This window comes from Rhinolophus sinicus, chromosome 2, assembly GCF_057876585.1.
Source record: "Rhinolophus sinicus isolate RSI-liver-muscle chromosome 2, RSI-T2T, whole genome shotgun sequence".
In the NCBI taxonomy this organism is placed as follows: domain Eukaryota; kingdom Metazoa; phylum Chordata; class Mammalia; order Chiroptera; family Rhinolophidae; genus Rhinolophus; species Rhinolophus sinicus.
The window spans coordinates 160,037,501-160,055,293 of NC_142502.1; the positions used below are offsets into that span (position 1 = coordinate 160,037,501).

At 40.5% G+C, this 17,793-nt stretch overlaps 1 protein-coding gene across 1 annotated transcript in view; it reads right to left on the reverse strand.

Moving 5' to 3' along the window:
- CAMKMT (calmodulin-lysine N-methyltransferase) overlaps positions 1 to 17,793 on the reverse strand; it is a 330,598-nt gene that overhangs the window by 6,290 nt on the left and 306,515 nt on the right. Inside the window, exons 8-10 of the mRNA XM_019748655.3 lie at positions 15,724 to 15,798; positions 8,867 to 8,930; positions 1 to 5 (exon numbers count right to left, since the gene is read on the reverse strand). The exon at positions 1 to 5 is cut by the window's left edge and continues 127 nt beyond it. Coding sequence (XP_019604214.3) covers positions 1 to 5; positions 8,867 to 8,930; positions 15,724 to 15,798 — 144 coding nt within the window. The remainder of the gene's footprint in view (positions 6 to 8,866; positions 8,931 to 15,723; positions 15,799 to 17,793) is intronic.

Genomic DNA, 17,793 nt, shown 5'->3' on the forward strand with positions numbered 1-17,793 from the left:
TTCCCCTAGAACATTAAAAAAAAATGTACACATTTTAAAATTGGAAGGCAACCAAACACAAAAGACATTGGTCAAAGCATTTACTATATGGCTCTCAGGTAGAAAACTCAATTGTTCTTGAAATGTCCACACAGGATGGGCATTTACAGTGAGAATAATTTCAAGGATAGATATATATCAAATGAGGAAAATAAAGTATTCATATTCAAACAGCCAGTTGCTTTTCAAGCAATGCATGTAATAAACAACATGTGACTCTGAGTTGGTATTCTGTACCATACATACCTCTTTTGGGTCCATTGGTTTAAACGATCTACTAGCTTTTAGAGTAACTGGGCCAGGGCATGCCACCCACCTTGCGGCTCCTTAGCAGCTGCCAACGCATCCACAGTCCAGCTCCAGAGCGTGTGGCAACAGATGCCTATAAACGTCAGTTTATTATGCCCTGAAAATTCAGTACCAAGAAATGCTCCATAGAGAGAAGCAACCGTAAGCCCTAAGGAGAATTTTCCCATTTCAGTCTTTTCTATGACCATGCTGTCAGAGACAAGGCTATAAGGATCTTGATTTCCAACTTCATTGAATCCTTTAAAATGGTCATCATTATCGCAAGGCAGCTCCTCACAGCACTCAAATGATTGCTTTGCAAAGAAAGTGGTATAATGAGGGTAAGCAGGCTTTTCTAAGCAAACTGCACAACCTCATAAGATTGTTGCCGTGGCGAGAATGAGAGGACTTGAATAAAATATATACAAAATTTCAGACCATCTGAGATGAAACTCCACGATGACCATTTGCTAACTACAGGATGCATGTGGATTTTTCCTCACCCTCTTCAATGTGCACAGAATGGCTAAACTTCAGAATCTTTTTTTTTCTTTTTATTTGTTTAAAAGATAACTGCACGCTTCTGTTAATTTCAAGGTTACACTTCACCTTGATGAAATGCCTCTTCCAGTTTTGAGGGAATCATGGAAATATAACCCAGTTTCTTATGAAAGGTGGTTTACCCTTCACACCTGCCAACTATTTACTGAGCCACTGGTACGGATCAGACACTGGGAGAAGTGCTCTCTATACATTGTCTCCTTTAGTCTTCAAACCACCAACAGCGTAGGGATTATCAGCTCCATTTCATAGGATGCTCAGAAAGGTTGAATAATTGGCTGTGATGACCCAACTGGTAAATGATTGGAAACTTACCAGATGCAAAGCCAATGTTCTTTCCTCTCTACTCCGTTGCCTCCTTATTAGTACTAGTGATGACAACAACAGCAGCTCCCACAGTACTAGGTGCTTCAACCTTCCCTGTAATCCCCTCAACAATTTTCTCAGCAACCTTGTACAGGAGACTCTACATTTTACAGATAAACAGGCAGTGAAGGGCTTGAAGAATACAAGGAGGCAGTGTGTGGGAGGAAGGGTTTTGGACTTAAAGGGGGTCTCCACCATTAAACACCCGTGTGACCTCAGGAAAATCAGAAAAAGTCCCAGAGCTGTTGAGCTAGAAGGGACCTTGATGGTGTTAGTCCAATCTTCTCGTGAGGCAGAAAACAACTCACGTCATCCTAGCTTACCCACTGCAGTTTCTCATCCACCAAATGGGAAGAACAAAGCCTACGCTGCCTTTCCCCACCAGCAAGTTGTGAGAATCAAATGAGGTGACAAATATGAAAATAATGTGAAAAACAAGGTTACGTAGATGTAAGACTAGAAATGTCTGTACCACCTAATAGTACTATACGAATTCTATCAGTTCTCTCTCCCTCTCACTCTCTTTCCCTCATTTGCCTGCAAGAAAACACGGATACACTGTCCCAGAGAGCAAGTGTGTTTTCAAACTGTGTTTACACAGACATGTACACACTCAGGCCCATACTTAGAGCAGCGCTGATTATGCCACTACACTTTGTCAGCTTTTTCAATATTAATTGCAATTTTTCGGGCGTGTTTCAAACTTAGCAGCAAAAATTCATTTTGATGTGAAACTAGATATAATACATGGTCTCAGCAGGGGAGCAAAAGCCCTCCCCCCCTTTTTTTAAAAAAAGGGAATAAATACTAGGTCATTTAGTCATTTCTAAGAGCTAGTTGCCATTCTAAGAGCTGGTTGCCATTCCAGCTCCATTCTGGAGTTTTGAATAATGGAAGTCATTTTATTTTAAATTTACCTGCAAAAATTGTCTTACCGTTCCAATGGAAGAGCTGATTTTTAACAGCTATTATCGAAGCTATTTATCATAATGTTTACAGGGCTACGGGGTTCTTGGTTGGGTTGATTTACAAAGTACATTTACAAAGTACATGCTCCCTATACTGTACCCCCTTGTTGGTTGGGGTGAGCTGTTAGGCGATTGCGACTACACATACAGCAGAGCTCTCGGCCCAGACATCTCTTTCCCCCTTAGGTCTCAGTTTACCTGTGCTTCCCAAACCACCCAATCGAAAACAGCAGCCCTTCCCTCATCACTTTTCACCCTCCTCTCCCTGCTTTATTTTTGCTCCTAGCACTCATCACCGTGACAATGGGACCTTCTAATGTGTTATTTACTGCATTTTCTCAGGGCCTAGCATATAGTAGATACTCAACCAATATTTGTTGAGAGAATAAACTAAATCCAGATGTTGAATAATCGGAGAAATACACGTCTTTGGGAACTTGAAGGCCATGTTCTATGACTTATTCTTTAGAAAACATTTTTTTCCAAGAAGCTTTTACAGAGTCAGCGACTCTGATGGGATTTCAGAGGGCAGCACTCTGCGTGCAGTACCGTTTTCCACAAGGAAGAGAAAGTGCGAGTAATAGTTTTAATCTCTAATTACTCAGTTAGGAGTTTTAAAATGCTTTCTTTTTCATTTCATTGACTACAGACACCTTTGAGATGTGGATTAACATTTAGGAGGGACAACAGTACCTCATCCATTCATTCAATAAGCATCCACCGAGCCCTACTGAATGCCTGCATCTACCCCATAACGAACGGTTTTAGAACCTCCCCCCACCCCCATATCCCCAGTGGAGCAGGACACTTTGTCTGGTACAATCAGAGGAATACGCTTTACCAACTAGGCTCCAAAAATCAAAACAAGAAAAAATATATAGATTTCAAAATTAGCCCATCACTGTAGAAAAATTATTTTCAGTTTACCGAAGCACAACTTTCTACGCATTCACAGTCACAGAATCATTTTAAACTCGGAATGAATGCTCAATTGGATGTAAAATTTTGACTGATGAGCAGAAGTTTGAGAGAATTCATTTATCTCTGGAGAGGAGACAGGACTAGTTCCACTAAACAGCACCGATATTGTTTACATTGTGGGCGCAATTGTTGCTATTTTGCTAGACTAATCTATACTCACATATTAAGGGGTGTGTCCTTCTGGAAAAAATAAGTATGCTTCAGATTTATTTTAGAAGGAATATGTTATGCCAACAAAATGCCTTTATTCCTTTTTCATTTCCAGGCAACCAACTATTAAATACCGATTACAGGTTTAAGCTTATGTTTCTTTCCGAACCATTTCTTTACCTGATTTTTGAGATGCTGCCGTCTTCACCTGCTTCCTCCCCTGCATCTCTCTCAGTCCCTATCCTTGGCGTTGTTTCTCCCACCTTCCCCTTAATTGTCAGTGGTCCCCAGAGCTCGGCCTACTTTATGTTTGTGTCCTATACAGTTCTAGGCAACTGTACTAACGTCTAAAACTCTATCACGTAGACATCAAAACTTCCAAGCATTTAACTGCAGCATTCACTATTGCCCAGGGCCCATACCTGTATTTTCGCATGCCTACTAGATCCCTCCCTGGGGAGGTTCTGCAAGTACCTTTAACCCATTCTGTCTAAAATGGAACTCAATATCCTTGGCCCCAAACTCCTACCATTACCAGAGCACTACACGTATCTCTCTCTCTCTCTCTCTCTCTCTCTCTCTCTCACACACACACACACACACACACTGAATACCTACTTGGTACCAAGCATTTCCATATCCTTCACCTTCAAAATGAAGCCAGGAACCTGGGAATCATGCATTGCCCTTTAAAACCCTTCAATGCCACATCTCTCTACCCACATCACTGTCACCTGCTGCACATGGTTCCCAAACCATGTTTGAGTTGCCTCCAGGGTGACATGGAGAGACCATGAGAGAGGTCTAAGCTTCTCACATTCAACTTAACTGAAGCTGCTTCACTTTTCTCTGTTTTATAATTGGGGAGTTGGCTAAAAATGTTTTGACCAAAGGGCTCTGCTGTTTAAACAGGTTTTGAAAACCACCAACATGGGTGCAACCTTTTTGGGATGGCAGGGAAATGCCCATCTCGGCAGCCTGCTCTCTGCCACTCCCTCATACTCACCTTGAGCCAAATTCACTGCAGCCCTCTAATTTGTTCTTTCATGGACTCCCATGTGTCTGCAGACCTGCACACACTCCCTTCAGGTGGAATGCTTCTCTTACCTGCAGTTCTTTGTCTGCCTGGTAAACTCTTACTCATCTTTCAACACCCAGATTAGACACCCTGCCCCCGTGATGGAGTTGCTGAGGTTCTTGCCTCCTGCCCCAGTTAGCCACTTCACCCCCAGCTTCCCTGGGTTACCCATATCTCTGCTACACCATAACCCTTCATCAGGTGCCTGCATGCTTGCTTGTCTCTCACTCTGGACTGTGTGCTCCTTCAGGGCAGACTGAAAACAGCACTAGGGTATCTATGACCAAGTGTGGGGCTGTTGTCAGCCGTTTTGCACTGCCCACTGTCGTCCCATCTCCACAGGAATGATAAATTCCTTGGGGGCAAGGACTCAGCACCTCACATGCTGAACGCGCACCCAGGTAGACTTCAGAAAAGAACTTCCAGGGCTAGGCCCCTGCTCTGAGGGTCTTCAAACCATCTGGGGATTCTATTCCTGCAGCTGGGAGAGCAGGCCTGGCTGAACACTGCTTCTCCCCAAGAACAGGGGAAGATGTGCTGGGCCTCTGACCCAGCCAGCAGACAGGAACCCAGGGGTCCTTCAGCACCCTCTCAGCTCACTCACTGAGCCCACAATCACAAGGCATTTCCCTGACACGAGCCAAAAAGAGGTTTGTACAGGTGTGTGCAGATATGTCAGATAAAAAAAGATGAGGAAATCCGTCAGTGAGAAGAAATTGCTCTTTTAAAACGGGAGTCCATGGTTTACATTTATAGCACTCTTTGCACACAGGCAGGACTCTAGGAAGTTGGTGGTCAGTTAGAGCCAGTTTCTGAAGCAGTTAAATGAATTCCACAGTGATATTTTTGAATTCTTGACCATTGGTCAGCAGCGATAAGCTGGAGAACTGTTGATATTGCCTCCCCATCCATCTCTTTGAGGTCTTGAATAAACTCACACTGTCTAGCTGGCTTGGCTCCCCTCCCCATACCCAAAGCCATTTCAGAGGAATATTAGTAGATACTATTTGTTGGTTGTCATTTCTGGACTAAAGTTCAACTTGCAGGCTGCTGTGGCTATTTCAAATTACATTTGGGTCCTCTGATATTGGGCATTGGTGATGTTCTTTACAGGAGTCAAATGGTTTACAGTTTCTCTCAATCAGCAAGCTGAGGAAAGTTTCCATTTGGGGCAGGTGACAAACATTTCCTGCTGACATTTTGGGCTGCCTAGAATGACTTTGCAGGCACAGGTGCCCGGTTGGCGGAGAATCTAAGCTCAGCCCTGGGATTTGAGATCACCAGGAGCTCATCCTATTGGCGAAGCTCTCTCTAGGGTCTCCCCATTTATGATCCCCCCCATTTATGACCCCATGAGAAAAACTGAAAAACAGAGAAAACCTTCCTCTCCATCTACTTTCTCTGCTTCTGGAACTCTGACTCCCACAGCTGATTTGCCCTAGCTATAACAGAAATCAAAGAACCACACTCCCCCAAATGACAGAATCCTTTTCTTCCCACAGCTTGACACTTGGACCTTCATGTGGCAATTATTCATTTCTTGCCATCTAGTAGTAATCTCTCTCCCTTCACACAATGCAGGCTTTCTATAGTAAAAAGTGTCGTCTTCATCCAGGTACACAATCCTCCTGGGACCCACGCAGGGCCTGCTGCAGGTACGCAGGACATGGGTGCAGAGGAGATGCTGTGTGTGCCCAGTTGTGTGCAGAAGTTGTCAAAGTCCAGGTCAAGAAAATGGTGTATTCCCTCCTGCCAGCATTTCTTTGAGCAAAATGCTTGGGAAGAGCCCCCTATATTCTGTACTTCCCACAGCCTGAAAGCCTCTGTAGTTCTTCCAGGTAGCAAGAGCTAACATATTCAGAGCCACTTGGGCGCTAAAGCTTTCCAGTGCATTGGCTTGTTCATGCCCCATTTTACAGATGGGAAACTGACATTGAGAGATGAGTCCAGTAAGTGGCTGGGTAGGAAGAACACACTTGGGTTTTGTATGCAGATACTTCTGACTCCACCACTACACTCGACCTTCAGAAACTGGGGCCCTCCTAGGAATTTGAAGCGTTTGGCGCAAGTACAGGTTTTGCTGAGCACCCTCAGAACTTCTTGTATTTCAGGTTGAATTTGCTGAGCCTTGAATTACCAAGGACTCTGGACCCACCGGTGTAGCCCCGAGTTGTTTCTCCGTGGGCCTCTTGTGGCACCTTTAGCCTTTGGGCCACAAAAACATGGAGGAGTTGTCTGGGCTCAAGAAAACATTAAAAGCAGCTCTAACTGTATCGGGATAAAACTTTTACTATAATCTTAGTCTTGGACTGTGACTTCCATAACACATTCACTCAGCAGGAAGCATAACAGCCAGCCCTGAGAGCTAAGAAGAGTTCAGTTTTTCCTCTGGATACCCCCAAGCTCTTGGAAGCCTTCCAGCCCACCGGCACAGGATGTGGAGCGGCTGGTCACTGCCAAGCCCACCTGACCCTTCTAGAGTCCACCATGTGCCACCCACCACTTGGATTCCCCCTTACAGTCGGCCTCTTACCCCTTAGGCCAGAACGCCTGGAAGCCTTGTGTATCACCTGTCCCGTGAGGGGCCCCTTTCTAGTACTGCAGTTTGCTGCAGGCCCGCTGATTTGGCCACCCCACTCCTCACAAAGCTTGGGTAAGTACTGCCCTTGTCAGAGCTAAGGGTGAGTATCAGCTGTCGGCAGGAGGGCTGCCGTCTTTGATCAGAGGGGGCTGCAGTGTGGAGCCACACTTCAGGCCAGGGGGGAGTATGGCTCAGGGTTTAATAGAGGGTACAGGAGAGCGTCTAGGGATTCCAGCCCAATCTGCATTTAGGTCTATTCACAGCTTGGGCAGTTTTCTATTGCAAATCATTCTGATGATTTACAATAGATTCTGGGTAAATCATGCAAATCTGCTGCAAAATGGGGAGTATTTGCCACAAATAGGCTTTGAAGGGGTGTTGGTGATGAGTGAAGTACTGTTTGTTCAGTGTGAGATCCAGGAGTCCTTGAAAGCACTGCATTTATGTATGATACATTTTCATAGAGGCCTTTACATCCAAGAATCTCAGTACCCTCTCTGAAAATCCTGATCTTGCAAATACTCACAAGAATCACCCAAGGCTCACCGGTGGGGACGAAGAGACCCCAAATTCCTTATTCTACCCTCAACTTGGGCTGCCTACCCAACCATGGCAGCAGCCATCAATAGCTTGCAGCATATGCCTTCCTTGCCTCAAGACCTGCTACCCACCTCACAGAGGGAACTGAGGAGGCCAATTTAACTTAATTGATTACCACTTACGAAGCTGTGGTTACTCCTCTGAGAGGCCTATTTAAAGTTTCTGAGCTATAGAGAGATAACAAAATAAAAAGCAACAGTGTAAGGCAAAGGATGATTATCAAATTGCTCTGGGAAAATTCAACTCGTGAAAAAGATATAAAAGAAAGATTGAAAGGTATTAGTCTCTAAGTCTCACTGAGGTCAGACAGACAAGAGCAAACCATCTTTTTAAAAAGTCTTTAGAAACAAAACTTTAGAAAATACTTTACACACACACACACACAGTCACACACACTCACTCACTCTGAAGTTCTTTCTTAAATAAATGTGAGTTCCTTAGATTGCATTGATATTGTTAACCTATTTTAAATTCCTACGACACAGCAAGAGTCTTACATACTCATAAGATATATTTTTTTTAAATGCATGAGCTTTAAACTCGTTTTCTTACTTTAAATAGACGTATATTAACTCTCCGTTTAGGCTGCAGGACCTCCTAGCTTAGTATAACAGCCCAACAAAATAAGAGTGGATACAAACTCTGTAATTTACTCACAGGCATAAATGGATATATAAATGTAAAAATGTGCACAATATTTTATGCCATGCTTGGCTTCATTGTGACCTAATGATTATAATATGTAAATAATGGCTTCCTTTTAAAGCAAAGAACTTTTAATACACAGATTCATCTGAAGTCCTTTTTCTTTAGTATCAACAGAAATAGAGAGAAAAAAATATTCTTCTGCAATAAGTAAACATCCAGTGACCAAGGTTACCAGTGAAGGGATTTAAGATGACAGAAGTCAACAGAAAACTTTCAGTATCATACTTCTACTTTCATATGAAGATATTGTTATCAAAGGAAAAGACTCGAGAAATTCTTTGATAAAAATAATCTCATACTATCTTTGAAGCGGTTTCATTTATTTTACTACCCACTGTGTTCCTTATCAGAAGGCCAAGGGTAAGAAGTTTCCTAGTTATGATTAGGAAAGAATCTGATAGATCAGAAGACCCAATTGAAGTTGGACATAATAAGTATTAAAGTATTACATGACATTAATCCTGCCATTCCATTACTCTCTCCATCTTTGTGTGCAGACTAATTATTCTGAAGCCAGTGTTCAGGAAGAAATAGAAACATACTTACCCTGGGCTGGAGTAATCTCTTTATTGCATCAACAAGGCTGGCTCTGTACTGGTCCAGAAATAGGCTGACATTGAGAAGAGAGCAGAATCCAGATTAAACTAGGTTTTCAAGTTTGATGATACGAATGGAAACAAGTACAGGGCTAATTACACATGTTAACACTAAAAAAGAGAAATTCTTTCTTTCTATTCAAGTGTCTTACCGGAAAAAAGAAAAGATACTGTGGTCGGTGGTATCCAACCAAAGCCAAGCCATCAACATGCAGGGGGCCAGGATTCACACACGACGGGAACACGTGTTAATGCTAAAGGAACAATTTCAAAGCTGCTGTTGGGGGATCAATTCGCTAAGATGAAGCTCTCCCAGCTTCCTCTCATTGGAGCTTAGTCTCTGTAGACCTGGGCCCTCTGCCCACCAAGGGTGCTGTAAGGCCACCCTCCAAACACAAACCACCAGCCCTGTTACACCCAAACCACAGAGCAGATCTCAGGTGCTGATGGTTTTCAGTGACTAGGAACAGCACTGAGGTTAGATTCAACCAGTGAACTAGGACTAAATGGCTCCAAAAACAAAGACAATCCTTAGGCAGTGTGTCATAGAGACAATGGCATCTCTGGAGTTTTCTCTCTTGATCTCCATGTTGATTTTTTTCTACTTCACTGTCTTTCTTTTGTATTCTCTGATCTTTTGAGAATTTCTGTGGTTGCTCTGTCACCCATTTGGCTGGGGCAGTCTGACCCTATCTTCACCAGGCCTTAACTTGGATGCATGTGACAGTTTCCTTATCTGGGACTCGCAGGTTAGAACGTTGGGAAACCTTGTGCATGAGCCGTCCCATGAGGGTCCTAAGCAGGGCCCCCGCTCCCTTTTCTAGTACTGCAGCTTGGTGCAGGCCCCTCTGATTTGGCCACGCTGCTCCTCACATAGCGTGAGTAAGCATGGCCTACTCCAGGGCCCTGCCTCCGCTCCGAGAAGGGTGAGTATCAGCTGTCGGTAGGAGGGCTGCTGTGTACAGTTACGCAGCAGGCGAGGGGGAGTGTAGTTCATGGCTTAACAGCGCTCTGGCTCCGACCTTTCTACATCACCTTGGGCAAGTCACTTCACATGAGACCTCTGTTTCTTTGTCAATAAAGGCCCATCTATGTGGCTTTGGTGGGAATCAAATTAATAATATATGTTAGTTGACACATACTTGTTGATCACCTACTATATCCCAGGTGCTGTTTTAGGCGTCAGAAAGAAGCTATGAATAAGATCAAGGTCCCATCCTCAAGGAGCTTCCAGTCTGTACTCGTTTATGCATCGCTAGGTCTAGCGCGGTGTGCACACATAGAAGGGACTCAATCAGTAGTCACTTGCTGCCTGACTGGCAGGACAGAACAGTCCTTCACACGGAGGAGCTCATGTACGTAGGGTGTTAGTTTCAATGGTCCTAGAACAGGCTGTACCTATTCCTTTACTGGTATCGTTAAGGAAGAATCAGCATTTAGGTAGTTTCACCAGACTAGGTTCACTGCCAACTCTCTCATTTGAGAAGGAGGGATGGGCAAAGACGTTTATGAGACGTTTCCAAGAAGTCACAGCTTGGGTTTCACCATGACATGATTAGAAGGTTCTTCTATAAAAGAATGCTTTGAGCAACAGAAAAAGAACACTCTTAAGATGAGCTAGATATCATGCCTATGAATAGAACGGGAATCTTACTTATCCCATTCCATTCACCAATCAGGATAACCTGATTATTCTCCACGGGAAAATTTTCTTATCGCTCCATACAAAAACATACTTAAAACTTAGAGCACAGGATATGTTTCATTCAAATGCTATAACAATTTGCCTTTAAGTCATATTCATCAGTGATTACTGACCATTAAGGATTGATAAGAAAGAATCAAACTGTATCTATGTGTTTTCAATTTTTTCTCTTTAGGACTAAACACCTATTTTTTAGTGAGCTAATAATAGCTAAAGCTTTAATAATTAAGCATTCTGGTTTTGTTTTTTAAGAAGACCATGATGAGAAAATATCTTTGTCATGTCCTCAGGCCTACTAGAGCCCTGGCTGGTGGGATCCATAGATTAAGCAAAAGACCATGCTTAGTTTATACCAGTGCATCCTAAGAGCTGGCAAGATTGTTAGAATAAAGAAACAGCATCTTCAAAGCTGAGTTTAAAACATAACCTTATAAAATAGTATTTCTACGTAACGTTGCTAATAGTGACACTGATATTAACATCACAGCTTCCTGGAAAATGCAGCTTAACACACAGGACACATTCCAAACAGTTATTCGAAAGATAATGTTGTCTATTCCGTAACTCCAAATCAAATTTCCCAAAAGTAATTGTTGTGATTCTCTAATAGATCTTTATTTCACGCAAGCTCACCTTTCTCCTTAGCTCTGATGCAGAATTTATAACAGTTTGTAGGATATGTCATGTGAGCAATTTCAATGTGCTTTAGTGGGAGTGATACATAATCTCCTGAAAATTCACCCCTTAAATAAGTCCTAATGGGCTCAGAGAACAGCAGTAGCTTAAGTGGATCTATTAAAAAAGGCTGAGTGGGTCAGCGATTGGGATGGAGATATCATTTCAACTCTCTCTTCAGTTACTACTGATCAAAAGACATTGACCGTCAGTCTAGTTTGGCCATTAACACACACACACACACACACACACACACACACACACACACACACACCCTCTCTATATAATTCACCTGTGGAATCAACACTTGCTTTGTTCTTTTGATCTGAATCACAGATTTTATGACAAAGGTGCAGGGCCATTTTCATCACCTCCCTTAGAATCAGAGTTTTATGCAAAGCACCCAGCATTTACAACTCCTCTCATAGGGAAAGTAATTAGTGCAGAGAACAAGGAGGCATTTCTCTGTCACTTTCCACAAAAAGGAAGACCTCTATGTAATTTTCAAGGTGAAATGTGCTAAGTTAAATTCACTGTTTCAGATTAACTTTCAGCTGAAGAATGGCCTCTATCAGTGGTTATCAATTGATTGCTGTGGGAGCTGGCACGGATGCCGTATTCTGATCTCATTTGACTCTGCCCCGTAGGTAGTAAGATCTTTGGCATTTTGTGTATCTTCCTTGGGACTGAGTTTCCTGGAACTGAGGTGAAAGGGCTGACTACATTTGGGTTAAAGATATTTTCAGGTGTAAAGGTCTGTGAGTCGTGATTTAGAATTATCCATGATTACAGCATCTGGAAGAAAACACAGAAATTCTAGAGCCTATTTTGAGGGGGGAAATTTTTTTCATGTAAACACGCTAAAAACCAAACTTTTCCATCATTGCTAGTAAAGCAAAAAAAAAAAAAAAAAAAGATTAAAAAAAAAGAAAGAAAGAAAGAAACAACCCAGCATACATAGTTAGTAGTAATGCTGAGAGAGCAAGTGAGGTGATACACCTTCTCCCATTTCTTTCCAAAGTCTCAGGCTGCAGGCATGCAGATACGGTGCTGACTGACCTACATACCTAGCTCCACGCGTCAGGCTATGGGTGGCATTTCAGATTTGCTTTCCAAGCCTTTAGAGAATTCAAATGTACAGAATCATTTTTATTTTTGCATTGCTACAATAAACTGGAAAGCCATCAAACACCGAATGAAAGCGTTCATTTGATTTATTGTATATGAAAAACAACAACCTTACTTCCAGACTTTTAGGTTATTGTGATTGAACAGGAGTCTGGAAAGGCAGGCTTAAAATTAACAATCACTCACGAGTCTAAACTCTGCAAAGGACTGGGCTGGACGACATTCCAGCAGAAAGGAACACTTCCATTACATTCGACATGAAACAAGTCAACCAAGAAACTTAATAGGAGGGCTTTTTCCTACACCTATGGTTAAATATTCTAATATTTTGATGTTTGTCAACAGCATCCTTTTGCAGGTGTGGCTGTACCTCGATTTTTCCTTCTGTTTATTTTCCAAGTTGACATTTTACATGTTATTTAGGAACTGTTGAACCATGAAACTATATTTCATTGTCAAAAATGCTGAATGGTGAAATAATGACTAGCTTTCACAGTTTGCCTTTTTATTTTATAATCTAGTTGAGCTAATAATTTAGATGTGAACCAAGGGACTGTCTCTTCTGGGAAATGAGTTATCTCACCCATTGCCCACAGGTTTATGAATGTTCGAATGTAAATATATGAATATATGAATGATTTGAGAATACAAACATATCACCGCTTGTTGTAATCATGTGCATTTTACTTGAACCACAGTGTGGGTTTGGAATAGGTTTGTGAATAGAGCTTGTTTTCATGTAAATGGGATCAAGCAGTACCACTGGTTAGCTATTCAGGGAATCAGACAATGCCACCCTTGCTGGAAATGCTTCAGTAAGGATTTAATCCATGTACCTAATATTTGCACTCCAACTCTTGCTTCATATCCCTGTGGCCTCATCCAGATCTCATTGACTGACAATGACTAAAGGATGGTGTGAGACTTAATGTGATCTATTTATGTGTGGCACCTATTTTTGGCACGGAGTATTTCAGGCTTCATCTTGGAGGTAGTGTCTAAAGGGAGCTTTCTCTTCCTCCTCTGAGACATTCTAAAAAAAAAAAGCAACACGGTCTGCCTGCCTGCCCTTAGAAGCCACATCCAGGCAGTAACTTGGATAGAGAGAAATGTCAAACTAACAGGACATAAAGAACTCATGGATCCCTGGGCTTCACTGCTATATGCACAACACGCATATTATAAACCTCACCGTACTTCCTAAGTTTCTAAGCAGCTTACCCATCCCTGTGAATAATGAAGAGACACCATTACCAAAGCATTTCTTTTGGAAATAATATCAGCGGTGCAGTGAGAGTAGTTTAATGTTTCACATTTATAAATGGGAAATTATAACCAGGCTGACATTCTGGCACTTAGAAGACCAGGAAAAAAACCCGTAATTCATGCATAGAAAAGCCATTTATAAAATGAAACTTGGTATATTTAGTTCATTTGAATTCATAAGTTCTCACATAGCCCCTGGATGTGTGTGTGAGTGTGTGTGTGTACACACTGTATTTGTTATATATTTGTAATGAAAACCTTAACTGAATATGCATTATGTATATCAGTTGTACGTGACCTTGTTGTTGGCTAGGGAAAAAGGACTATTTTTCAAACATGTTGTGTGCCTATTTTTAACCTGAGAACATTAATCAAAAAAGAGCTTAAATCTTACTTCCTCTGCTTGTCTCTCTGGTACAAATAGGATGACATAGTGTGAGGGTCCACGACACAAGGTATGACAAAGCCAGACCGTTTTGATATTTGTGCAAAGGACAAATTTAACTCTAAATCTCTCAGCCTGATCTGACTTTCCACACATAATCGGAGCCCATCCATAAGCGACCCTCGTCTAAACCTCCAAGAAGATGCTGCCCTCCTTCCCTCTTTCCGCTGCTCTCTGATCTGACTTTCATGCTTAATCTGATCTAATCCTGCCAGCATTATCTTCATCTGTGCAATGAAACCTGGAGGGTTCTTTCTCATATTTGGTGAGGAAAAGCATTTACTAAATTACTTGCTCAAATCACATGGTGAGGTTTTAGTGCCTTATTTTTTATTAGATGAGGGATGTAACATTGAGAGACAATATCAATGATTAATCAGGAATCTGTTTCTCCCCTTTTGGGAACAGGTTTTCTGAAATTGGGTTCAAAGAGACTAAAAGGGCTATGGAAAACTAGAAAACCTCAGCTGAAAATAAAACAAAATATTTCAAGTGTTTTTCAGAAGGAAAAAAGTAAGCAAATCTAATTTCATTGACTTAGGTAGAATAGTTACCCATTGAAAAGCATATTTAGTAATAATAATAATAATATTAATAAAGACTTCTTAAAAATTTCATTCCATTCATTTAACTCTCTGATAGGGAAAGTTGTTTTCGGGTTCCGGATCTTCTGATTGGGTTTATCAATATAATAGAACTTCTTTAGAATCTGAACTTGTGTTTTCAAATCTAAAGTGTCATTAAAAAGCATCATGATAAAAATACAAATAAGATCTTACTTTTAGGGAAAATATGTGTGAATTGTCAATGTTTCTCATATGCTGAAATAATTATTCAACAGGCATGAAAAAATTACATAAGATTAGTTGAAATAATTATTGAGGTTTGATACATATTTATCCTTTAACTTAGGATCAGACTTTCATTAGCAATAAGTACATTGGGCTAAAAGAGAAGACAAAATATGTGAATTGTTTTTAAAAATCTGACAGATGTTAATATTAGTATTTGCATAACAATAAAATGTAATTTTATAATTCTTATTTTATGTATAATTAAATATCATAATTGAATACATTGAAAATATTAGATAGCAAACATACATTTTGAGAGAAGCTATTTCCCTGAAGATATTCCACAGATATGTTTATTTGCTGGAGCGTATATATGTGTGCACACATACATATATTCCCTTATATCAATAGTCAGATCTCTCCTAAGAAGTAAGCTAATTGAGCTGTTTGTGTTGATAAACTCCTTTTTCTCCAGACTATTCCTCTCTGAGCCATAATTATTTGCAATTTGCCTAAGTCGTCCATTTACTGATACGTCAAGCATGAAACAGAGGCAATTCCAGAAAATGGAAATGCTTCTCAAAATCAATCTTTGGGAAATAATGTGGTAGAAGTTACTGTGTGATAGAAGACTACCTTATAACTGTCACATGGAGATGAATATTAATTTGTTGAGGTTAAGGTGGCTTTGTGCTTCATTTGTTGACTTTGCTTAGCCGTCAGCAAAGCAGCACAGCCCAATTACTCCAGCAAAGCTATTTTTTCTAACAGTTTTATGATTTTTATGTACTTACCAGTCAGCACACATAACTATGTCAAAATGTCCTTCCAGTTGAGAGACATCTGTCTCATTATCCCATCGTAAAACGCTTGAAAAGAAAAAGATTTTTAAAATTATACTTGGCTTTTTTATTTTACTTTTGATTTTGAGCTATTAACATTATTTTTTTTTTGTGCCACTTGAAATTATTTAAAAAGTATATATAAATTATTTCAAAAGGCATAATAAAAAAAACTAGGAATGTAACTGTCTGTTCTATATTTTATTTAGTCTTCAAATCTACAATAGGAAGAATTCTCTACTTAACCACAATAGTTAAGGTTTTGCTAGTTTTTATAGGTTTTTGGAGATGAACTAGAGAAAAGTATCTTTACCATAATCATTAGAATGAATTTAGACTCTTACCATTGATGAGGTACATATTAAAATCAAATTATGCCCCATCTGACTGGAAAACAAATTTATAAAAATAAATGGTGTGAAACTTAGTGTATGTCCACATTGCCTGGCATGCCAGTTGCATTTCTTATTGATGAAATAAGCAATTTGGCAAGATGGAAGAAAAGCCAATTTTCATTTAGTAGTTCTCAGTTTTCAGGCACATTTTAAAATTCACCCATCCTGATACTTAGTATCCAAAAGAGGATCAGGTTTTAAACTCACCAAAATCTCCACATTTATGAATTCAGGTCAGTTCTTAGTCTTCATCTTACTTAACCTATCAGCTTGCAACTCTCCCATGAACTCCAGATTCATATATCCAACTTCTTATTTTAACATTTCCACTTGGGTATCTAACAGACATTTCAAACCTAGTATGTCCAATATTAAATTCTTCCCAAATTCATTTCACACTCAGTCTTCTTCATCTTGTCAATTAATTCCATCTTTGCAATTGCTTAGGCCAAAAACCTTGACCCACATTGGATATGCCAGCAAACGTAGTTAGTCCTATCCTCGGAATATGTCAAAAATCCAACTTTTCTCTATCTCCATTGCTTCCTCCCTGGAAAAAACTAACATCACCTCTCATCTGAATTATTGCATAATCACCTAATTGGTCTTCCTGCTTCCACCCATCACCCTACAATCTCTGCTCAAGAGAGCAGCCAGAATGATCCTTTTAAGACGTATATCACATCACGAGACTTCTCTACTTACTACCTTGTAATGGCTCCTTTCTTCACTCAGAATAAAACCCAGTCTTTACAATGACCTATAAGACCCTATTCAATCTAGTTACCACGCTGACCTCATCTCCTATTACTCTCCTCCTTGCTCTTTGCTCTAGTAACATGGTCTTATGATTTCTTGACTACATCAGGCATGCTTCTGCCTTAGGGTCTTTAAATTGGCTGCTTCCTTCATGTGAATGCTCTTCTTTCAGCTATCCCCAAGCCTCATTCCCTCACCTCCTTCAAGTCTTTGCTCAAATGTTTTACCTTCTCAGAGAAGCCCATCCTGATTGTTCTACTTAAAACTGCAATCATTCATTCCCACTCCTGTACTCTTGAACCCCTTAATCTGCTCTTTATTTTTCTATAACAGTTATTACCCTTCAGTGCGCTATGTAACTAAATCATTAATTTATGCTCTCTTTCTCCAGTAGAACATAAGCACCACAGGGACAGGGATTTTAAAAATCTGTTTTTGTACCATGATGTATTTTCATTACTGAAAACAGTCCCTGGCACATAACAGCTGTTCAATAAATATATTATATGAATGTATTAGCAATAAGTAGATTGAGCTAAATGTGTAAATGTACCTAGCATAGTGCCTGGCACACAAAAGGAACTCAAGAAATAGAGATTCCTATATTAAGTTGTCCTATGAATAGAATGTGTAGTTTAGCCAGACATCGAGGCCATGTAAAATGCTTTCTAAGGATTTCTGCTTATGGCAAGGATAGAGTAACAAGGACCTCATTTATCCTACTGCCTGAAATAATCCATCCCCCCGAAACTACACAAAATATATAAGACAATAGTTTTTAAGAAACTAAAAATTAGCAACAAAGGACAGTGATCCTTGAGAGAGGGGACAAAAATAAAGTGAGGCTTATCATTCCCTATGTTACTGC